The 25,347-nt window shown below is 39.2% G+C and overlaps 1 protein-coding gene across 6 annotated transcripts in view; it reads left to right on the top strand.

Annotated features, from left to right (window-relative positions):
- The window catches only part of NR3C2 (nuclear receptor subfamily 3 group C member 2), a 439,369-nt gene that overhangs the window by 174,512 nt on the left and 239,510 nt on the right, over positions 1 to 25,347 (top strand). For 3 of the 6 annotated variants that reach the window (XM_070770130.1, XM_070770129.1, XM_070770131.1), the window contains exon 3: positions 1,527 to 1,592. The exons of the other annotated variants lie outside the window; for them this stretch is intronic. In XM_070770130.1, coding sequence (XP_070626231.1) covers positions 1,527 to 1,592 — 66 coding nt within the window. The remainder of the gene's footprint in view (positions 1 to 1,526; positions 1,593 to 25,347) is intronic. 6 annotated transcript variants of the gene reach the window in all.

The following is a 25,347-nucleotide window of genomic DNA, read 5'->3' on the forward strand; positions in this document are numbered from 1 at the left end:
AGCAAATGTAGGCAAGGATGTGGAGAAGAGGGAAGGAACCCTTGTACATTGTCAGTGAGAATGTAAATTTATACAACCAATGTAGAAAACAGGATGGAGGCTTCTCAGAAAACTAAAAGTAGAATCACCATTGTTGTTGTGTAGTCGCTGTCGTGTCTGACTGTCTGCAACCCCATGGACTGCAGCATGCCAGCCTCCCTGTCCTCCTCCATCTCCTGCAGTTTTGCTCAGACTCATGTTCCAGTCAGCTCATCCTCTCTCACCCCCTTCTCCTACCGTCAGTCCTTCCCAGCATCAGGGTCTTTCCCAATGAGTTGGCTCTTTGTATCAGGTTGCCAAAGTATTGGAGCTTCAGATTCAGCATCAGTCCTTCTAATGAATATTCAGGGTTGATTACCCGTAGTATTTACTGGTTTGATCTCCTTGCAATCCAAGGGACTCTCAGACGTCTTCTCCAGCACCTCAGTTCAAAAGCATCAGTTCTTTGGTGCTCAGCCTTCTTTATGGTCCAACTCTCACATCCGTACGTGACTATTGGAAAAACCATAGCTTTGACTCTACAGACCTTTGTCAACAAAGTGAGCTACCATATGATCTAGCAATTCACTCCTGAATGTATATCTGGAAAAAGTGAAAACATTAACTTCAAAAGATATATGCACCCCAGTGTTCATAGTAGCATTATTTACAATAGTCAGTATATGAAAGGAAGTAAACCAGTCGCCCATGAACAGATGAATGGATAAAGAAGATGTGTTGTATATGTATACAATGGAATATTAGCCAGCCATTAAAAAAGAATGAAATTCTGCATTTTCAGCAATGTAGATGGACCTAGAGAATATTATGCTTAGTGAAATAAGTCAGAGAAAGCAGATACTGTATGATATCTCTTATATGTGGAATCTAAAAAAAATAAACAATTTATATGCAAAACAGAGGCAGACTCACAGATATAGAATACAAACTAGTGGTTACCAAATGGAAGAAGGAATGGAAAAGGGATAAATCAGGGAGGATATGAAATTAAAAAAGAAACTGCTGCTGCTGCTAAGTCGCTTTAGTCGTGTCCAACTCTGTGCGACCCCATAGACGGCAGCCCACCAGGCTCCTCCATCCCTGGGATTCTCCAGGCAAGAACACTGGAGTGAGCTGCCGTTTCCTTCTCCAACACATAAAAGTGAAAAGTTAAAGGAAAGTCACTCAGTCGTGTCTGACTCTGTGACCCCATGGACGGCAGCCTACCAGGCTCCTCCGTCCATGGGATTTTCTAGGCAAGAGTACTGGAGTGGGGTGCCATCGCCTTCTCCGAAAAGAGATACTACAATTTAGGAAATAAGCAACATACAAGCTCTGTTGTATACCACAAAGAATTATACCCATTATCTTATAATAACTTTTAATGGAGTATAATCTATAAAAATACTGAATCACAGTGCTGTACACCTGAAACTAATATAATATTGTAAATCAATAAATAAAAAGATCCTAAATGCCCTTCATCCACTTTCTCTCACATTTTGCAGAACTACAGTACAACAGAACATCAATACAAAGATAGAAACAAACCCCAAATTCCAAGTACTACAAAGGTATGTTTTATGTATATTTGATATAACTCAGTTTATTTAGAACAGTAACAGCCTATATAAGCATTTATTCTGCTGGTCAGTTGTTCCTGCATCTAAAATGGAATAGCTGATTCAGACCTCCTCCTGTTTATACTGTTAGAAGCTTTTCATATGTTCCTTTTATGTTTTAGGCATATACGCTTTTTTAATTGGTCAGATCGTTACTAAGCAGATTGAAGTCATAAAGACAATGAATTATTAAAAAACAATCCAGTCTTCTTAAGAATGAAGTCGTTTGGTTTCAGTGATGATGTGCTTCTGAAAGGTATAATGTCTTGGTATGAAGAAAGAAAACAAATAAAAAATCCTAATTAGTACTCTCTTTTACTATTGAATATAATGGGACAAAATAAAATAGTACTTGGTTTTTTCCCCCAATCTAGATTCTTTTATAGATTTTAAGGAATACTACCTTTTTGGGTCAGTCCCCAGAAACGTGGTAACATTTTAAGCGATGCTGTAGCATAGATAAGTTGACAGTAAAAATATTACTTTTTCATTCTTCAAAATAATCTTTTAAAATAAGAGATATTTGTTTTGATAATGGATTTAAGGAGGATGTGAGTCTAATATATTTTGTGACCTTCCTAAACACATCCTAGGTCTGCCTGTCCCTCCGTTCCTCCCTTTTCTCCCTCTCAGCTGATATTAACTATCTCTGTGTTTCAAGAAAAGTATTAACTTGAACAAAAGAGTCCTTGTTTTCCACACTTGCTGCATTTCCAGATGAAATGGCTTGATGCTGAGACTTACAATGCACCTTTCCTGGCTCCTGTCAGCTCCGGTGTCTGTGCTCTGAGCTGCACGGAGGTGAGCGGCTGACCTGGGACAGCAGGGCGACACCACCTGCAGTTGTTCAAACCCCTTCTGGGTGCCTCTGCTGGGGCTTTTGCTGGGGATGTGGTGAAGTGAGGGTGAGTTGGTTGAGAGGGCTATTTCATGTCCTTATTCAGCTGAGGTTCAAACAGAATAAGACAGATGGGGGTCGATGAACCCTGGATGGTGCCAGCAGTAAGGGTGGGAGGAAGAGACCGACCTGCACAGGCGCTGGCCTCTGGGCAGAGCCTTACAGGACGGGCAGGATGTTTGATGAGCAAAGATGGCAGGAGTGGGCATTTTAGATGGAGTGCATGATACAGAAAATAGTTCAAAGGCTGGAAACATCAGAAAGGTCTGTCCTGGAGTAGAGGGTATGGGAATTAGCATGAGGATGGAGGGAGTTAGGAAAGCTGCAGTCTTATTGTGAGTTTCCAGTCAGGGCTGTGGCTTGGGGTAGGGGCACAGGGCTTATTTTTGTACTTAAATGTACTTCTCAATTCATTTGGTTTTCTCACACTTTTTTCTCCACTTTTTTTTCTGATTATATCAGCATTTTAAAAATACTGGGTTCCAGAAAAAATGACCTTACAACCAACCTATTTCAAAGAGAAACTTTCATTTGATGGGATATTTACAATCAAGTAGAATTTAGTGATCCTTCCATTCTCTTCTGTAGTTTTCATTTTCTAATGAATGTATTTAAATAGATTTCTGAATATTTTACCTTTTGTCAGTATTTAGATCACATGAGAATGCTTATTTCCTTGTCATTTGATTAACAGTATTACAGAGCAACCTAGTTTTATGTTAGTGAGGAACTCTAAAAGGAATTCTTGAACTAGGATGAAGGTACCAGTGCTATAGTATTAGATTAAAATTCAGATTACCCACTGTTGAGGTACTTGCATTAAATTACATTAGAAAACAGGGCTGTTTTGTGAAAGAGTGGGTCATGATAGGCTTAAAATATTTCCAGACAATTTAAATACAATATGGTCAAAAATAGCTTTGCACAGGTTGTGTGTGGAAAACAGAGTAGTTGTATGTATAATATAGTGGAAATCACCTGAAATTCATTAAAGGCTGGCACTGCTAGGCAAGCCTTGTTCAAGTTTAGGACATGTAATCGGAGATTAATACCAAGTGCCGACCACGTCTGAAGTCCTGCTCTAAGTGTCTGTCTCGGTTAGTTCTCCAAACTGTTAGGAGCTTGAGATGAACACATACATACTACTCTATAGTAGATAACCAACAGGGACCTACTGTATAGCACAGGGAGCTCTGCTCAGTACTCTGTGACGACCTAAATGGGAAAAGAATGTGAAAAAAGAATGACTGTGTGTACAACTGAATCACTTCGCTGTCCCTGACACTAACACAACATTGTAAATGAGCTATACGCCAATAAAATTTCTTAAAAACCAGTAAAGCAAGTACTATCCCCATTCTCTGGGTGAGGAAACTGTGGCTCAGAGGCAGCACATGTTTAACTCACGATCTCCCGTGACTAGTGAGTGGGACGCTGCAGGGTGAACCCAGCTCTGTTGCCCACGGAGCTGGTGCTGGTAACGATCAGTAATTCTCCTGGCTCATAAGAGTGTATAGGCTGGCCTCCAGCTGGTTTAGGACAAACGCAGAAAGCACTCACGGGTAGCTCAGATTTTGCGGCATAAAGAGCAATACCAATTGTGATTACACAGGCAAGACAAAAATCAAAATTTGAGTGTCAGCATATTAGGTGACTATATTGGGTTGGCCAAAAAGTTCGTTCCGATTCTTTCGTATGATGTAACATAAAAACCCAAATGAACTTGGCCAACCCAATATTTATTAATAGGCACCTCTGATCAGTAATGGATTGGAGAAGGACCAACACCAGCCGTGGCACCCCTGGCACTGTCCGTGCCTGGGACTTTCTGAGCAGTCTTTGTCTCTAAATTTCCTAAATGTTCATAGCAGAGTCTGATAAGACGCCTTTCTCTCCAGTGAATTCTGGTACCTGAATCTGGCCTGAAGAACGACTATTAACAAAATTAGTCCCCTACACATACCCAAGCAAGGAATTTGATCTTCTAAATAAATGGTTATAAATTAGTTCAACTTTTGGGGGAAAATGTTTCTGTTCGATCTTCTCTATGGCCCGTGTTCTGGTATTAATACGTACTATAAGTGAATAATAATTATTAGAAATACATATTGTATTTGTTGGAAAAGAGTATAGATTTTTACTTATTATAATTCTAAGTGAAACAACACAGAAATGATTGCTGTGAGTTCAGATGTTCTTATTTTGAGATTTTCTCAAGGTCTATTAACCACAAAGTTAATTGTTAACCTTGTTTCATATCATGCATTCTTTCAAAAGCTCTAGGTCAATATATATTTTAGTGTTCCGTACAGCTGTTACTCAACATCATCTCTGCATCCCTTTTACCTATCACAGCCCTGGTGCCTGGAAGGCAGTGAATATGCTTTGAATTGCTTGTTGAACAGAGTGTATAAAAATAAATACATTCTAAAGGTTAGCTGTCGAATCCTATTTTTATAAACTTCAACTTGTCATATCAGAATTATGTTCCATTGCCTAGAGTCTGGCAACAGCCCTGACTGGTCTAAAGACCCGTGAGAGTCAGGGTTGGGAAAAAATTCAAGAACTCAGCTGTTTGACTTTTTTTTTTTTTTAATTAATTTTATTTTATTTTTAAACTTTACATAATTGTATTAGTTTTGCCAAATATCAAAATGAATCCACCAAGGTATACATGTGTTCCCCATCCTGAACCCTCCTCCCTCCTCCCTCCCCATACCATACCTCTGGGTCGTCCCAGTGCACTAGCCCCAAGCATCCAGTATCGTGCATCGAACCTGGACTGGCATCTCGTTTCATACATGATATTTTACATGTTTCAATGCCATTCTCCCAAATCTTCCCACCCTCTCCCTCTCCCACAGAGTCCGTAAGACTGTTCTATACATCAGTGTCTCTTTTGCTGTCTCGTATACAGGGTTATCGTTACCATCTTTCTAAATTCCATATATATGCGTTAGTATACTGTATTGGTGTTTTTCCTTCTGGCTTACTTTTGAAAAATCCTTATTCAAATTCTCTATATTCTAATCCTTCACGCTCATTCAAACCACAATCTGAAGGAAGCCTCAGACCGTGGGCACCAACCTGAAATGGATTACTTGGACAGCAACTATCGTAGGGCAGGGAAAGGAGAACTGCTGTGTTTTCATACATAGGTCTTGACTTTCTAGTTTTACAAATCAGTATAGCAAAATGTGTAAAATACTAGAGTTTCCATTTTATATCCTTCTACAATGCATTGTGTATTATAATCAGGATTTTAGCAATATTAACATGGCATTTTATATCTATACATCAGTCTTCTTAAAGAAGGATATATAAAACAGCACATATTTCTGGGCATTAATACGTGCCAGACAGGATTTCAGTTAAGTAACTGTGAGATGTATATCTAGAACTAGAGTGACAGTTCTTGCAGAAAATATCAGGGTAACAGCTGATTTTACATGAATCGAGCAAGTTTACCCTTTTGATGCTATGAATGACACCCAGAAATAATGGTGATAGAGTGTAATAAAGATCAAAGGAAGAAAGAAAGGGAGGTAATAGGAAAGTATGCAAAGACAATTGAGGCTATTTCAAATAAAGAAAAGTGATACATAGGCATAAATACTGCAAAGTCAAGCTGAGCTTGACAGTGCTACTGCTTGCTCAATGGTAAACTTGATTTCCAAGGTTGCATCTCCTTGCAGTCCAAGGGACTCTCAAGAGTCTTCTCCAACATGCAGTTCAAAAGCATCAATTCTTCGCACTCAGCTTTCTTTATAGTCTACCTCTCACATCCATACATGACTACTGGGAAAACCATAGCTTTCCTAGACGGACCTTTGTCAGCAAAGTAATGTCTCTGCTTTTTAATATGCTGTTTAGGTTGGTCATAGCTTTTCTTCCAAGGAGCAAGCGTCTTAATTTCATGGCTGCAGTCACCATCAGCAGTGATTTTGGAGCCCAAGAAAATAAAGTCTGTCATTGTTTCCATTGTTTCCCCATCTATTCCCCATGAAGTGATGGGACCAGATGCCATGATATTTGTTTTTTGAATGTTGAGTTTTAAGCCAACTTTTTTGCTCTCCTCTTTCACTTTCATCAAGAGGCTCTTTAGTTTCTGTTCTCTTTCTGCCATAAGGGTAATATCATCTGCATATTTGAGGCTATTGATGTTTCTCCCTGCAATCTTGATTCCAGGGAGAGTCAAGCCTGTGCTTGATTTGTGCTTCATCCAGCCTGGCATTTCACATGATGTCCTCTGCACATAAGTTAAATAAGCAGGGTGACAATATACAGCCTTGGTATTCCTTTCCTGATTTATAACCAGTCTGTTGTTGCATGTCAAGTTCTGACTGTTGCTTCTTGACCTGTATACAGATTTCTCAGGAGGTAGGTCAGGTAGTCTGGTATTCCAGACTACCTGGAATCTCTTGAAGAATTTTCCACAGTTTGTTGTGATCCACACAGTCAAAGGCTTTGGCGTAGTCAAGAAAGCAGAAATAGATGTTTTTTGGGGAACTCTCTTGCTTTTTCTATGATCCAACAGATGTTGAAAATTTGATCCCTGGTTCCTCTGCCTTTTCTGAGTCCAACTTGAACGTCTGAAAGTTCACAGTTCACTTACTGTTGAAGGACATCAGGGTCGGGGCACTGAATACAACAGTGTGGGCATAAGTCCTTTTGAAGGAAGTGGCCATACCATGGGTACAGTCAGTGCCCATACCATAGTTTGGCCTCAGGCCAAACAGCAGGGAAGGAACACAGCCCTGAGCATCAACAGAAACTGGGATTAAAGATTTACTGAACATGACCCTGCCCATCAGAATAAGACCCAGTTTTCCCCACAGTCAGTTTCTCCCATCAGGAAGCTTCCACGGCCCTCTTATTCTTATCCATCAGAGGGCAGACAGAATGAAAACCACAGTCACAGAAAACTAACCAAACTGACCACATGGATCACAGCCCTGTCTAACTCAGTGAAACTGTAAGCCATGCCTCATAGGGCCGCCCAAGATGGTGTCATGATGGACAGTTCTGACAAAACGTGGTCCACTGGAGAAGGGTATGGCAAACCACTTCAGTATTTTTGCCTTGAGAATACTATGAATAGTATGAAAGGCAAAAAGATAGGACACTGAAAGATGAACTCCCAGGTTGGTAGGTGCCCATATGCTACTGGAGATCAGTGGAGAAATAACTCCAGAATCAATGACAAGATGGAGCCAAAGTGAAAACGCCCAGTTTTATGGATGTAACTGATGATAGACGTATAGTCCAATGCTGTGAAGAACAGTTTTGAGAACCTGGGATGTTAGGTTCATGAATCAAGGTAAATTGCAAGTGGTCAAACAGGAGATGGCAAGAGTGAACATCAACAATTTAGGAATCAGTGAACTAAAATGGACTGGGATGGGTGAATTTCACTCAGATGACCATTATATCTACTACTGTGGGCAAAAATCCCTTAGAAGAAATGGAGTAGCCCTCATAGTCAACAAAAGAGTCCGAAATGCAATACTGGGATGCAGTCTCAAAAATGACAGAATGATCTCTCTTTGTTTCCAAGGCAAACCATTCAATATCACAGTAATCCAAGTCTGTACCCCAACCAGTAACACTGAAGAAGCTGAGGTTGAATGGTTTCCATTATGACCTACAAGACCTTCTAGAACTAACCCCCTAAAAAGATGTCCTTTTCATTATAGGGTGCTGGAATGCAAAAATAGGAAGTTAAGAGATACCTGGAAAACAGGCAAGTTTGGCCTTCGAGTACAAAATGAAGTAGGGCAAAGGCTAACAGAGTTTTGCCAAGAGAATGCACTGGTCATAGCAAACACCATCTTCCAACAACACAAGAGACAGCTCTACACGTGTCCAGCACCAGATGGTCAATACCAAAATCAGATTGATTATATTCTTTGCAGCTGAAGATGGAGAAGCTCTATACAGTCAGAAAAAACAAGACTGGGAGCTTACTGTGACTCAGATCATGAAGTCCTTATTGCCAAATTCAGACTGAAATTGAAAAAAGTAGGGAAAACCACTAGACAATCCAGGTATGATCTACATCAAATCCCTTACAAATACAGGTGAGAACTAAATAGAGGATGATGCTTGTAGACATGAATTGAATTTCATTGACTAGTAGCCTACTGAAATATTGGTAGTCACAGGAAAAGCAATAAATGCTTTTCAGACCCTCAAAAAAAGATCAATAAAAATAATACACATAAAAACTAGCATACAGAGCAGTCCTCAATGATAGATTTTATTGCCTAGAACTTAAGCACAGAGGCATTTTTGGAAAACACTCTGTCAAAGATTAAATTAAAGGTATGATCCACAGGTCTTTCCTTGTAGCAGACTGGAAATTCCTGGCATAAAGGTTTAAATGAATAAAGACTGTCTTGAAATCATTAGTAAAAAAAAAAAAAATTCTAAGTCATAATCTAGTTACAGGCTTACAATTAGCAGGGGGAAAATTGAATTGAAAAGAGTGTGTTTCCTTGGTCTTTAAGTAATGTTGACCATTCATTTTCATTAACAAACAGAATAAAGAGTGGATGTCAGTGTAAAAACCTGATGTGTTAATTTGTACCATCTTGCAATAAAAACACTAATTTACTTGAGATGGTTTGTAAGTGGATAAGCATTGAAGGAAGTTTGTTTTTACACAAAATAGAATGAAAGGCAATTAATAATACAGGGATGATAAAAATCATTTTATTGCTCATTCTGCTGGTCAGTACATTCTAATGGGTTATTATAAATCGAAACGGAGAAGGCAATGGCACCCCACTCCAGTACTCTTGCCTGGAAAGTCCCATGGATGGAGGAGCCTGGTGGGCTGCAGTCCATGGGGTCGCTAAGAGTCGGACACGACTGAGCGACTTCGCTTTCACTTTTCACTTTCATGCATTGGAGAAGGAAATGGCAAGCCACTCCAGTGTTCTTGCCTGGAGAATCCCAGGGACGGGGGAGCCTGGTGGCTGCCATCTATGGGGTTGCACAGAGTCGGACACGACTGAAGCGACTTAGCATAGCATAGCATAGCATAAATCTAAAACTGAAAATATTTTGCAAAAACAGAGCATAGAAAATGACTCTTCTCTCTTGAAACTGATGAAATTCAAACTTTTCAAAATATTGCATTTGATGGTGTAAGTGCAAGAAGTGTACCAGAAGTGATAATAAACTTGAACCTCTTAGAGAGGAATTTGAATCTGAAATTGGTGTTTACCAGATGGAAATGCTCCAGATTTGTGCATGACAGTAGTTAAGCAGTTTTTTGCCTACAAAGGACATTTGTCATTTCAAATACATTTACCTTTAAAGCCAGGAAAATGTGAAATTAAAAATGGGAGTTTGTTAGCTTTACGTTCATATGAAAAGTTTTAATGAACTTGTTTTTTTACTGGGCCCAGATGGCGAATGGTAATGATGCTAAAGCTGAAACTCCAGTACTTTGGCCACCTCATGCGAAGAGCTGACTCATTGGAAAAGACTCTGATGTTGGGAGGGATTGGGGGAAGGAGGAGAAGGGGACGACAGAGGATGAGATGGCTGGATGGCATCACCGACTCAATGGACGTGAGTTTGAGTGAACTCCAGGAGATGGTGATGGACAGGGAGGCCTGGTGTGCTGTGATTCATGGGGTTGCAGAGTCGGACACGACTGAGCGACTGAACTGAACTGAACTGAAAATTTTACCTAGTATATTGGTTATGTCACCATGTATCAAATCATTCCAAACCTTTGTGGCTTGAAACATTTATTATCTCATGTTTTCTATAGCTCAAGAATCTAAGAATAACTTAGTGAAGTCCTTTACTTTAGGGTCTGTTATAGGCTGAATTGTGTCCCTCCCAAAATTTGTACGTGGAAGCCCAAACCCTCAGTACCTCAGAATGTGACTGTATTTGGAGATGAGGTTTTTAAAGAGTAGTTAAGTTTAAAATGGAGCAATTAGGGTGAGTTCTAATCCAATATGATTGATGAAGGGGAGAAAATTTGGACACAAATGTGTATGCAAAGAAAAAAGACCATGTGAAGGTACAGAGAGAAGGCTGCCATATGGAAGCCAAGAAGAGGCCTCAGATTCAATGAATCTGCATACTTGATTGCATACTCCTAGCCTTCATAACTGGAGAAGGCAATGGCACCCCACTCCAGTACGCTTGCTTGGAAAATCCCATGGACGGAGGAGCCTGGTAGACTGCAGTCCATGGGGTTGCTAAGAGTCAGACATAACTGAGCGACTTCACTTTCCCTTTTCACTTTCATACATTGGAGAAGGAAATGGCAACCCACTCCAGTGTTCTTGCCTGGAGAACCGCAAGGACGGGGAGCCTGGTGGGCTGCCATCTATGGGGTCGCACAGAGTCAGACACGACTGAAGCGACTTAGCGGTAGCAGCAGCAGCAGCAGCCTTTGTAACTGTGAGCAAATGCAGTGTTGTTTAAGCCACCCAGTCTGTGGTACTTCTATGACCGTGGCCTAAAACAAACTAACCCAGAGTCTTACAGGCTACAGCCTTCCTGGAGTGTGGCTGTGGAAGGATCCATGTCGGAACGCTTTTAGTGGTTGGCAGGATTTTAAACTGGGAGACCCAGTTCCTCATAAGCTGTCATTCTGAGGGAATCTGTGGGAAGCCTCCAAGGGCAGCTCACTTACAACATGGCGGCCGCTATATCAGAGCCGGCAAAGGGGAAAGCAAGGGAGGAGAGTCCACAGGCCCCAGTGTTTTATAATCCAGTCTCCAAAGTGAAGTCTCATTGCTTTTGCTGTACGCTGGGAGGGCTTGGGGGCAGGAGGAGAAGGGGACGACAGAGGATGGTGTGGCTTGATGGCATCACCGACTCGATGGACTGGAGTTTGAGTGAACTCTGGGAGATGGTGATGGACAGGGAGGCCTGGCGTGCTGCGATTCATGGGGTCCCAAAGAGTCGGTCACAACTGAGCGACTGAACTGAACTGAACTAAATGGTTAGAAGTTGTCTCCAGGTCCCTCCCAACACTCAAGTGGAGACGATTATACAACATTTGACCACCAGGAGATGGGCCTCATTGGGGCCACCTGGTTGTCTGAGGGTTTTACAGCCCACATAAATATACGTTTGCCATTAAGTTTATTCATAATCATAAAAAAAAATCAGAGCATGATAGAGATCCTTCACATGGTAATAATTCTATATAATTTGTAAACCATCTATTCTTTATAGTGGTAAGTCATTTTGATATTTTTAAAATATGCTTTAATTGGATTATATAACTTCTACATACAAAGCTAACAACTTGTATATAGTGTTAATGCTTGTGTCTTCGAAGGAGGATTAAGGCCTGTTAGGGTCAATAAATGCCAATAGGCTTTGCACATACTGTATATTTTGAAACTTTTTAATGAAATATATTAAATGTACAGAAAGGAGAAGTATACAGTGCATACTCATCACCAGGATTTAACAGTTGTTGATTGTCATGTTTATATCGCTCTCTTTTGGCTACAGCCAAAAAGAAGTAAAATTAGAAATAAAATTATATTATGGCATTTCATTTCTAAGTGTTTCAGTAGTCGTCTGTTAAAAAGCGTGTTTTGAACATAGCATAGTATTGTAGTAATATATGACAAAATTATTACGTACAGCCGACTTATTCAAAACCAGGAGTCAGTCAAGAACCATTATTCCATTTGGTTTTATGTCTCATAAATTTCTTTTAGTGCGTTAGAACCTTTGTCCCGTACTCATTTCTTTTTTTCTGTACATCAACTTGATAAAGAATGGGATATGTTTTAAATCAGTGCTATTTCCTTTTTCCTAAGCCTGTATTCCTTTAGTGCCAAAGTTATTTATTAGTACCAGAATCTGCACCGGAAGTCTAGCATGTTAAGTAGAAACCATAAAGCAGATAAAATCCGTACTTATTGAGGCAGAGCAGAGAGACCTTTCCCCCTAGCTTCCCCATCCCTACTCCCGGCCACCTTCCTGGCTGAACTCCTGTGTTTGGCACAGTCTGAGGCACTGTAGTTTAATCATGGGTGGTTGAGACTGAAAGAAGAGGAAGAGTAGAAAGTAGCAGCCTGAGAGAACAAGAGCGAAAAAGTGAAGCAGCCGGCCCAGATTCAGATCTTCAAGTCTCCTGTCTGCTCTCGAGCCATTGGCTGGTAACCAGCAGCCCTGTGGTGAATGGAGGGGTGAGGCCAAGTTGACTGAGGAGCCACTTGTTGGCATTTATGCTGTTAATACAAGCTCACATCTTCCCAATTAGTCCTGCTTAGGATGATGGCTGCACATGGGCACTGCCGAGAACAACGCCTGGCTCTTCAGCATGCTTAGTTAAAACTGGCTGCATAAATCTCACTGTAAATGAATTACGTGTGAACTGCCATTTACAGAGTGCTCATTTTATATCAGTTATGAGGCTTCCCCAGTGGCTCAGTGGGTAAAGAATCTGCCTACAATGCAAGAGACACAGGAGACACAGGTTCAATTTCTGGGTTGGGAACATCCCCTGGAACAGGAAATGGCAACCCGTTCCAGTATTCTTGCCTGAGAAATCTTATTAACAGAGGAGCCTGGTGGGCTGCAGTCCATGGGGTCGCAAAAGGTCAGACACAACTGAGCGACTAAGCACACACACACACGCGCTTTATGCCGGTCACATAATTAGTAAGATTTTCATGTGTTACTAGATCTTTATCAGGTAGGTATTATTGTCACCAACTTTCATATAGAGAAAAGTGTGTCTCAAGTTACCCAAAGTAAGATTCAGCAGATTCTAACGTATCTATTACTGGCTTTAGTGGAACTAGAAACAAGAGAATCAGATTTTAATTTCATCATTTCTTCATGCTATTTACAGAGAGTTTCGTTTTATGGAAATAATTTTGATTTTTTGCTCTTCAATTCCTTTATGGAAAATATAGGTAACTAAATATGTTTTATGGATCAGTTATGAAGGTAAATTTGATATCAGGAAGCACAAAAGTAGTTTAGGAAAAAAAAAAAAGCCTCACGCTCTTCTCTAAGGTATTATTGACTATGTATTACAATGTTTAATATGTGCTTGGCACTTAAATTTTTTGTCTGACATTAATAACTTCTGAATGACAGAGTGTATACGTGTCATTTTGTGCATGCTATGTTTTTAGGGCTGTGTAACCAAAGCCATTATACTCTGTTCTGGGAGTTACTATGTAAAAATAATATTTGCGACACACACACAAGCAACTGTGTGAAATATTTTTTACTGGAACCTAGTTGAATCTAATAGTGAACTGAAATGCAAATAATATGTTACCTCATTACTTTATCACATAGTTTCCTTTTAATGGTATTTGCCTTCATAGAATTTCAATTTTTTAAGTATAGTAATTTTATAGGAAAAATTTGAGAGTTTAAGTTGGCAATTCCAAAGCAGCCCACTCATTGTGTTCACTAAAGTGTTCTTCCAAAAATAAATGAGTAGGCTGGCATTGTGTTTTAAACATCAAGCTAATTTTGGTTAATTATATAAATCTAAAAGCCATGGGCAAGGCAGCAATTCAGTCTTACTAGATGATGATCAGTGAAATTGTAAGACAGCTTGCTGAATGATGCCCATCAAGCTAATAACCTGAATGCATTGTGTCCAGAAGGACAGTGCCTGGCAGAGTATCAGATAGGAAGCCTTCCCAGTGCTTTAATAAGGGGCTTGTGAAAGCTTGCAAAAGAGGGTACAAAGTTAGAAACAGTAGTAACAGCTCTGATCGGAATTCAGAAACATTAGAGAAATAAAAAAACATGGTTACCATGCACAGCTAATAATTGTGTTAAATAATGGAAAGCTGGCTCGAGCAGTATGGTGGGCCATCCCTGCCTTGCTCCTTATCTCTAGTTTTTGTTTAAATAAAATGAGATTCTACATTATGTGGGGCTCTCATTGAAATTAGTTGAAATTAGTATTCTGCCACAAGTGAGCAGGAAACACAGATGCAGAATAAGAATGCGGTTGAGGGCAGGGGAGTTTAGAGCACTTGATTCTCTAACAACTTTGCCATTCAGACAAGAATCATGACTCCTTTTGTACATGGTTGTAAAGTAATGATGAGCAGAAATTGTTGCTCGATTTTTGCTGCACCCAAGCTCGATTGGTGGATTTATGTTGTATCTGTGAAATAAGAGGTTGGATTTATTAAAATGCTTTTATGATTAGACATAGACTAGCCCTCATTCCATCTTATCCCTAGAAAAGGCTTATTCTCTATTGAGAAAACTTCTGTGTATTTGTCTGTTGCATGATTTCTTTATCTCAGTTGGATAACCTGCGGTTGTCTCTCAGATTTATTTAGGAAAGAGCTATATTTCTCCTTCATCAGGATTTCTTCAGTGAGCCCAAGAATGACGTTTCAGGCTATTTTATTTCATGAAGTAATAGATTTGACTGAACTTTCTTTTTCCAGTGACCATATGGTCATTGGGTAGATCCATGATGTTATTTGTAGAAATGAATCACAGAGAAATTATGTTGCTATAGAATCTGAACAGTTGATTCATATAATTAGGTTATTTTCCTCAGCTTTGGTACAACCTGATTTTTACTGACCTATACGTTCACCAGCAGTTAAGTGGAAGTGCTTAAGGAGACAGACAGACTTAAAAGCCATTCACAGTAACGGTTTTTAACAGTGATGCCTAGTTTGCTCTGTAACTGTTATCAACCGTCTGCCTAATGTTGTAATATCCTAACAGTTCAACATCTCCCAAGAAAATTGCATTCCTCTTCATTGTGGTCTTTCATAGAGTTTGAACTGATGGCAAAAAATTAAATAAAAGAATTATTTGTGCCACTTACCCAGACTTATCCTGCAGTGTCACTTAAAGAAAAAAATTCCCGTGCAAACTATTCTATAGAGAATGGATGAACAACAAGGTCCTATGTAGCAAAGGGGACTGTATTCAATATCCTGTGATAAACCATAAAGGAAAAGAAAATGACAAAGAATGTACGTGTATGTGTAACTGAATCCCTTTGCTGTACAGCAGAAATTAACACAGCATTGGGAATCAACTCTAATAAATTTTTTTTAATTTCCCAATTTCCCTGTTTAACCCATTGCTTGCAGACTCTCCTAGTCATATTAATTATGAAACAAATGATATATAAAACTTCATTCACTTTTAATCTTCTTTTTAAACACATACTGTAAACTCATTCTTTGAGTAGAGTTACCATGTTAATATGTTCCTCTGGAATAAGTTCTATGGAAGATAAATGTATTTTATAGCATACCACATGTGTGCAGTAGATGGATAGAGATTACATGAGAAAGCATCATACTTCTTAAGTGTCACTCAGTTTGACTGTGACTGAAGTTTATATGGGACTCTGGTACCTCGTCCTATCCCCACACGTAAGGGGCAGAAAGCAGCTGTTGGATGCAGCCACGGAGGGCGTTTTTAATTCCAGAAGATGAAACGTGCTTCCTCTCCTGACTTCTCTATAAAACCGATGTGTTGCTTCTCTCCTTGGCACCCCCAGAATCTGCCCAACCTCAGCCTCATTCTTCAAGGAGAGTCCATTGTTTTTTGGTTTTTTTTTTTTTTCTTTGTCTTCTGTGATGTAAGTTACAGATCAGGAAGCCCTGAGCATTTTTTTTTTTTTTTTTAATGCATTCGCCCCATGCAAAAGGCTGCAACAAAGGGAAAAGCACTACCTTCTTGGAGCAGGAAACATCCTGGACCCTGTTCCCTTCTGATATTCTCAATTCACTTTGGGGACTATGAAATAAACACACGACAGCCCTAGAGCAGGACTCTCAGGGCTGCCATAGCTGAGATCAAGCAGTCTGGACTTTGGAAATGAGTTCTATGTTGTACAGTCCAGGGAGATGTGGCTTCTTAGTCTTACCCACCCGTGTTCAAGTCTGTCTCCTCCAGGTACTCACTCTGTAACCACAGAGTAGTTATATTTCACTTTTTCTGAGCCTGAGATTTTCATCTATAAAATGAGAACCACTGTCTATAGCAGAAAGACTTGTTTGTAGGATGAAAATAAAAGACTGCGCTTTGACTCCAGCCCCTCGGTGCTTTTCAGTTCAGCATGTGTGAATTTCCTTCCTCCTCCCCTTGAAGGTCAGAAGGTTTAGGCAGTTGGGCTGGGATCACAGTGCGGTGGGCTAGTGTGCCATCTGATGGCAGCACGTGCTCACTGGAGCTCTGTGTGTCAGTATCAAATGAAGCTTGGCTCACGAGACACAAAGTCATGGCTACTTTCACCTTCCCAGCTGGTCGGAAAGCTGTCACAGTAAGATTCTGGACACCAAGACGAACCAGCAGGAATCCTTATGGAAATAACCTACCTGATGTTGTTATAACAAGGAGCAAATTTAATATTCCTCTAGATAAAAGTAATGATCGTTTAGGCAGGACCCAGATTTGGTTTTGCCATGAAGATGTGAAGAGTGTTGATGATTCTTTGCTGCACTCGTTCATGCATTTATGTCAAAGAAACATGTACTGAGGATCAAGATACGTCAGACCTTTTACTGGGGCCCCAAAGATGAGAAAGTTAGCCTGTACTTTGAAGAAGTCATGAGGCTTCTGGGAGACACATGTATGCAAAGAAGAACCTAGAGAAATAAGGATCAGTAGAGGGAAATATGGGTTCTTGATAGCTCCATTGGTAAAGAATCTTTCTGCAATGCAGGAGACCCCAGTTTGATTCCTGGGTCGAGAAGATCCACTGGAGAAGGGATAGGCTACCCGCTCCAGTATTCTTGGGCTTCCCTTGTGGCTCAACTGGTAAAGAATCCACCTGCAATGGGGGAGACCTGGGTTGGGAAGATCCCCTGAAGAAGGGAAAGGCTACACACTCCAGTGTTCTGGCCTGGAGAATTCCATGGACTGTACAGTCCATGGGGTCACAGAGAGTCATCTTTGGGCTTTTCTCAAGCTCAGTCGGTAAAGAATCTCCCTGCAATGCAGGAGACCCGGGTTCAATTCCTAGGTCAGGAAGATCCCCTGGCGAAGGAAATGGCAACCCACTCCAGTATTCTTGGCTAGAGAATCCCCATGGACAGAGGAGCCTGGCGGGCTACAGTCCATGGGGTCACAAGAGTCAGACACAACTTAGCAACTAAACCAACCGACCAACAGAGGGAGGTATGTCCACGCTGAGCCCTCCTAGGGGCCCCTGTAGTGCTCCATCCCTGTGCTATTGCACTGTCCAGTCCTCTTCTACACTGTTGTTCCTTACGTAGTACAAGATCAGTAAAATATTCCTTAAATGAATTGAACTGACATAGGAACACCTTGCAAGTCGTAATTACTCACGTGGGGAGAGATGAGCTGGTAACTGTCCTCACTGTTAGTGGTCTCGTGTGTGACCTGAAGAGGTTCACGGTGCTTTTGAATTTTTGTCCTGACTCACTGAATAATGATTTACCAGAAACCGATGTAATCAAATATGAATTAATGAACTAAGTTATTTGTTGTCCTGGCCACAGTTACGAATTAACCCACAACTGAATTGTAAGTCGCTGGTTTTTTATTGCTATAGATGACATAATTTTTAGCAGTTTTCTTCTATATTCTGAAAATGGAGGGAAATTAACAGTACTTTTTGCCAATTACGTTACCAAACAAGGTAGATAAGGAACTGAACCTGACTAGGTATGCAGTTCAACTGAAAAACGACAGTCATCTGCAGTTAAGGTTTTTAATACTTTTTTTTTGTTTTGTTTTTAATACTCTTAAAATTTCTTGATAGTCTTTCAGGAATCCTAAAACGCTTGTCAGCATCAGTCACAGTGAGGGTGAACACCCTGGGCTCTTGGGGTCATGGTCACACATGTGTTCCCTTTATTAATGGATTCTTTATAAAAATATCTCTTGATATAAAGGAAATGGTATTTATAAAACTGGCATCATATATTTAAAATTTAGTATTCTTTTGAAAAGCCTTACCCATTTTGTGATGTTATGTCTATAAAATTGAGACTGACCTATGGTGTTTATATTTTTCTGATCCTTCCAGTTGTACATGATGACTAAAATTGGCTTACTCGACCATATTCTGAACAATGTTATTTTAATTTTTATTCACTTATAGCTGTCTTCCTTCATATGCTCCTTCTTACCTTCAAAATGACCCGCTTACTCTGTTTACTTCTTTCATATATTTCCACTTGTAGCACATAAAATATATGATTTTTTTCTGAAATTGCCAGGTGTGATTTTTCTCTTTCTCAGCTCTGTGTTTCCTTTTCCTTCTAAGACTGTCTCTCTCTCCTTTGTTGTTTTCTATCCCTCACATTGCCTGCAGAGTCCTTAACGCTCATCCTTCCCCGCCTCTCTCCTCCGTCTGGTGAGTCCCACCCTTCCTCTGCCTGCCGTCTTTTACTGTGTCTACCTTGCATTTCTTCTTCGCTACTCTGTCCTTGCACTTCCTTGCCTTTTCTTTTCCTTCCTTCATCTCCACTCCTGGAATTCTTTACTCTTGCCAAATGAGTTTTAGGCAGTTTCCTTGATATTTTTGTCCCTTTGGTTATCTACACTTCTCTGCACGTGTACACATCCCCAGAGTTTAGTTTGGGACTTTCTCTTTGTTTCCATGCCCCTTCCCTACAGGGACTTTGTCACCACCCTCTCTGTATCCTGCTCACCTGTTCAGTGAATGTTTGTTGAAGGAATAACTGATTTGGCTTTTAGACTTGTGTCTCTACTGCACATACTCTTATGCTGTGGTACATGGTAGGCTTGCCTGCAGTATTTTGAAAATAACACACTTTCTTCTAATATTCCTGTTACATAAAATGGTTCTGTTTTTAATTGTTGTGTGAATCTACCATGTAGTAAACAAATAATCTAAGAGAGATATTCAGATTAATGAAAATGTATGCTTTAAGGCCCACCTCAGGTATTTCTGATTCTAAATGAATTAATGTCTTCCTACTTTGTCTCTGTGATACAATTTCTGTAAATGATACAGCATTAATAAATATTGTATATAATTACCTTTACACATATTTGTACTTCTGTTAGTTACTTGAAAAAATTATCATTTTTCCATCTCCCAAAACATTTACCACCATTCCCTGCATAGCATAGATGCTTGTTGAATATGTTAGACTGAATTGAAAGGTGTAGAGAGCAAAGAAGGTGAAAATTCAGAGAATGTTGATATTGACCAGATCTCTTCATAAGGCATAAAGCAGAAAGAAGCAGTGGATCTAAGGAAAAGATTGGAACTTAGTACATTGAGAAAGCACCAAGTGTAGGAAATAACTGAGGAAAGACTGCTTTTTGAAGGTTGAAAATACACAAATATTTGACTGTTTTGCAGTTGAATTTTCTCAATCATGAAGAAGAAAATGTAAATAAAAATATTTGGTAATGACAGAAAGTACCCACATGTAAATAAAATGTTTATTTTTTTAAATAAGGAAATAAAACAGGGTAATTACAATATATAGAATTACAGAATGTGCTCAGTAGTGTTTGACTGAATTGAAATTTTGGTTTCATTTACACACAGTTCACTGCAGTTCAGCAGTTATCCCTGCATTTTCATGTACTGAGGGATACTAGTTTTATAAAGGAAAATGAAATTCCTCTCATCTTTTCCCCACTTTTTCCCCATGGGGTTAATTAGGTAGTGTCATTGTCTGTCTCCTCTCCTTTGAGGATTGTAATTAAACAAAGGGATAAAAGAAAAACAGAGATAATGTCAAAGCTGGGACAGCTTGGGCTCAGAGAGCTGGGGAGCAGGAAAGGATGAAGTGTCAGTGGAGAGGAGGGGGAGCGTCAGGCTGAGTGGAGTTCCTAAGGAGGTGGCTCCTGGGGTGCCTGCAGCTCTGGCCCAGGGAGCACGCTCAGTGTTTCCCCAACTGGCCTCTACTTGTTGTCTCAAACACATTTTAACATAAAAAACCCAGAGGGATGGTATGGGGAGGGAGGAGGGAGGAAGGTTCAGGATGGGGAACACATGTATACCTGTGGCAGATTCATTTCAATATTTGGCAAAACCAATACAATATTGTAAAGTTTAAAAATAAAATAAAATTAAAAAAAAAAAGAAAATCAACATCTGTCTGTGTTAGTCACTCAGTCATGTCTGACTCTTTGCGATCCCATGGACTATAGCCCGCTGGGCTCCTCTGTCCGTGGATACTGGAGTGGGTTACCATTTCCTCCTCCACAAAATTATCATGAAAGGGGAATTAATGCATATGAATCTGTTTCTCTTCCCTTAAAATGGGTTTATCAGAGAAAATATGATACATATACCCTAAAACAGACATAATTGTTTCTGGATATACTAGGCCTTAAAGCACGGTCTGTCCCATTCTTGGCATCTCTAACTACACTGACTTTTTCTTTGCTATAACCGACATTCTTTTTGGTATTGTTCATAACTTTCTTCCCATGTTAACCCTTCTAGCTGAACAGATAACTATATTTATAAACTGAAAAATTGCAGAACACGTCATTTTTATTTCTCTGGGGAGGTAGGATCATATTAACTCTTACAGTAGTTAGCAAAAAGTATACTTCAGAAAAACTGTGAGGATACCTTATGCTTTAAAATTTCTTTCAACAGTTGTTGAAAACCAGATTTATTCTCCCATAGGAACTCAGTGAAATTCTGTTAAAGGATACACTTATCTCCTGTTACTAAGTTTTCATTTTTTCTGATGTAGACTGATTGTTTTAAGGTGAAAATAAGATATTTTTGTCAGTTTGAAGCCAGCTAAAGCTGCTACTTTACAGAGTATGGTAGGTAATGGAGGCAGTGCTTGATTTGACTCCAATTAAAGTCTTAGTTCATCCTATATCAAGGAAAATAGACACATTTTATGTTTGTGCATATGGTTGTCAACATGTACATTACATTTTTGTAAACACTCTGCCCCCTTTATGGTTGATTGTCTGAGCTAGAAGATGTAGAGCCAGGCGCTACTCATTTTTTTTTTTTGATTGTTAGTCATGAGTCTTTAGACTGTATTGTTTCCTCTTTCCATAAGTCTGGCATAAAATGCACATTCTTGATCATTATAGTACTTCCAGTAATAAGAAAAGAAATTAAAGATTGTGCTCATTTAGTGTTCTGTTCTCCACCAAGTTGTGGTCTAATGTAATCAATTTTTGTTTTAGCATAGCAATTTCTGAAACGTTTCCCCAACATGGTAAGGTACTTTACAAGCCAAGAAACCAGTCTTGATTTTTTTTTCCCTTTGACAGTTCAATTCAGTTCAGTCTCTCAGTTGTGTCCGGCTCTTTGCAATCCCATGGACCGCAGCATGCCAGGCCTCCCTGTCCATCACCAACTCCTGGAGTTCACCCAAACTCATGTCCATTGAGTCGGTGATGCCATCCAACCATGTCATCCTTTGTTGTCCTCTTCTCCTCCTGCCCCCAATCTTTCCCAGCATCAGGGTCTTTTTCAAATGAATCAGCTCTCTGCATCAGGTGGTCAAAGTATTGGAGTTTCAGCTTCAACATCAGTCCTTCCAATGAACACTCAGGACTGATCTCCTTTAGGATGGACTGGTTGGATCTCCTTGCAGTCCAAGGGACTCTCAAGAGTCTTCTCCAACACCACAGTTCAAAAGCATCAATTCTTTGGCTCTCAGCTTTCTTCACAGTCCAACTCTCACATCCATACATGACCACTGGAAAAACCATAGCCTTGACTAGATGGACCTTTGTTGGCAAGGTAATGTCTGCTTTTTCTTTCTTTCCAAGGAGTAAGCATCTTTTAATTTCATGGCTGCAGACACCATCTGCAGTGATTTTGGAGCCCAAGAAAATAAAGTCAGCCACTGTTTCCACTGTTTCCCCATCTATTTCCCATGAAGTGATGGGGCCAGATGCCATGATCTTAGTTTTCTGAATGTTGAGCTTTAAGCCAACTTTTTCACTCTCCTCTTTCACTTTCATCAAGAGGCTCTTTTGTTCTTAACTTTCTGCCATAAGGGTGCTGTCATTTGCATATCTGACAGTACTTGGGTTTAAAATTCAAGATAAAGCCAGAATGTTTTAAATATATATAGTAGTTTTCGTTTTAGAGAATACATATTTGTTTACATGGTAGCCTGAAATATGGTAATCTACATGTGTTATATATGTGCATGCATGTATTTTATGTTTAAAAATTCAGTGTAGTTCTCAATAGGTAAAGTTTCTTAAGGAGTTATTTCCTGACAGGGTCATAAGAAATACAGAACTTTCTTGAAAAGTGAAGTATTGGGGTGTGGTAGGAGAGAAGAGCCAGGTATTATCCAAAACTTAAAAAAATATATGTTTTATTTATGTTCTTGGGTGCATTTTCAGTCTTCCCAAGTTATCATCTGTAATCAGACCAGGATCTTCTGAAATTTTTATGCATTATTCAGCCAATCTGAATGCAAGCAGTTTTCAACTTATAAAATAAGTTATATCTCAAAACTTGATTCCATAGGTCTTTGGGAGCGTGTCCTTAAAGATAGTTCCTTAACCACATAATGTTAATCCATAGCACAGAGTTCCATTCTGAGATGCTAGGAATTTTTTTTTTTTCATTTCCTTCTAGAAAATATACCTGGGCTCCCAGGAAGGTGATTTAGAGAATGACTGAGGTTGTGGACTTTTCTTTTATGAGGCTCTATAGGTATAGAGGTGTTTCCTCACTTCTCAAGTCTTGACCTTCCCAATAGGCTTTGGGTCACTGGGGTAGCTGCTGTCACAAAGCTCATAGGATATCTAGGCTGAGTGCTGGGATGGTAGGGAATGGCGGCAGACTTCCAGAGGTGGGGATTATTCTAAATTCGGCACCATTTGTAAAACTTTTATTTCCTGTTACTTGCTTAAACTTTATGGCATAAATAAAAAAGAACACATATGATTTTGATGTAGATTAGTTTGAGGCTGTTTAGATACTTCATTGTAATATTTAAAATCATGTTGTATGCCTCGTATGTCTACGAGGACGACCCATAGCCATGATGATTCCAGGACACATTATTTTCTGTGTAGCGATGATTGATATTGTTTTAACAGTCTTTAAATGTCTTCTTTGGGTATTCATTATTTTGCTTAATATTGCTACATAACAGGATAGAATTCTTTCAGAACTGAAATTTAAACTTTTAATATGAAAATATTCCATTTTGTAGGATTTTATGCTAATACTTATCAAAAACTGAGGTGAATACTGATCTTTAAGTTGCTAATATGTATCTAATTCCCCTAAAATGTTTGATTATTAAAGAACAATCCAAAAAGTATTATTTATGAGTATTTTCATTCCTTTTAGAAATTGGATATTTACTTTTAAAGATCAAGTGAAACAAATCTATTAGATGGTATTATGAAGTCAGTCAACACACAGTAAATGACGATCAGTCTTTATCTTACTTGATATAATGTACAAACACATGTAATTAGTTATTTTAACTAGAGTTAAAATGGCTGTCAGTATCCTTGAAACTGTTTATAAAAGAAAAATTTATCACTGGGTTATGATATGAATGTTATAACTCAGCAGTAAACCATTTCATGACATAAAAGAAATTTAGTGCCTCTCTACAATATTACCACTGTTTCTCTTGAACAAATAATAGGAAATTGTGGTACCCTTGTGAATGAATGGCATTTGTTTCTCAGGAGCAGCCTATGTTACTAATTGTGGGGAAGGGGGGGTGTCCACCCTTATCTATTTTATCCAGTCACACATGCTAAACAAATACCGTAAGTAAGTGTTACCACGGGTGATCTTTACTCTGGTTTGGGTGAGGTTTGCTAGGGCTGTACTTGTTGTTAGGAAGGGGAAGTCCTTGTCCCCGTGTTACTGTAATGCCATTATTTGTTTGGCTTTCGAAAACTAGATCTTTAAAATTTTTGCAACTGTGAGTAAGAAGTGTAAACTGCCCTCTCTTTGGTCTCTTGTGACTAGATTCTGGGTCAACTTCAGGATCTGTAACATGCCCATCACAGGACCCGTCACATCACAGTTGTGTGCATTTTAAAAACACCCCCAAAACACACAGTTAGGTATATCCAAGTTAATCAGAGCCCGCATTCCTAATTTGTATGCAGGATTTCAGTAGTTAACAGGAAACCGCCAACCAAATAGCACCTCACCCCGGTGGCCGCCCCACTCCCTGCTCCCAGGTGAAATACGTTAAGACTCTCTTCAGATGTTTACAGTAAGGATTGTAAAGTTCCGAGTGAGGTGAACATGTTCCATGGAGTTCGTTGCACTCTGTTTATTTTAGGATGATTTTCATACTTGTTTAAGGAAAAAGAAGTGTATGAATAATAATCAAGTAGGACTATGAAAGCCCACAAACCAAATTATCCCATGTCTATTACAATCACATTTTATATTATTAATATATAATGGTTTGTTTAAATAAGCCTGTTGAAATACTTTTCCCTATTTCAGGAATTATAAATCGAATTAGAAATTTGTTCAGAGTTGCTTGCATTCTGTTGACTTTTAGAAAAATCCAGATTTTCTTCTTATTGTATGAATGGCTTATGTTAATTATTTTCATTATAATTTTACATACATAAGTACATTTTATATACATACATTACTTCTTTACGTATTTTATATTTTTCTTATGGTTTATAATATAAGGTTAGCATAATCCACTTTATAGCAAATTTAATCCCTCATACACTCCTGTGTACTTCTGTAATTTAAATCTTGAAAATAAAAGTGAACCAAATTTTTAACTTTTATTTTCGAATTCACAAAATTATATTCTTATTTTACAAACATGGTGGAAAATTCTTCTATCCTAACACATCCTTTTTTCTGCTTTTAACTTCTTACATTATCACTTTATCATG

The sequence above is a fragment of the Bos indicus genome, chromosome 17 (assembly GCF_029378745.1).
Source record: "Bos indicus isolate NIAB-ARS_2022 breed Sahiwal x Tharparkar chromosome 17, NIAB-ARS_B.indTharparkar_mat_pri_1.0, whole genome shotgun sequence".
Taxonomy (NCBI): domain Eukaryota; kingdom Metazoa; phylum Chordata; class Mammalia; order Artiodactyla; family Bovidae; genus Bos; species Bos indicus.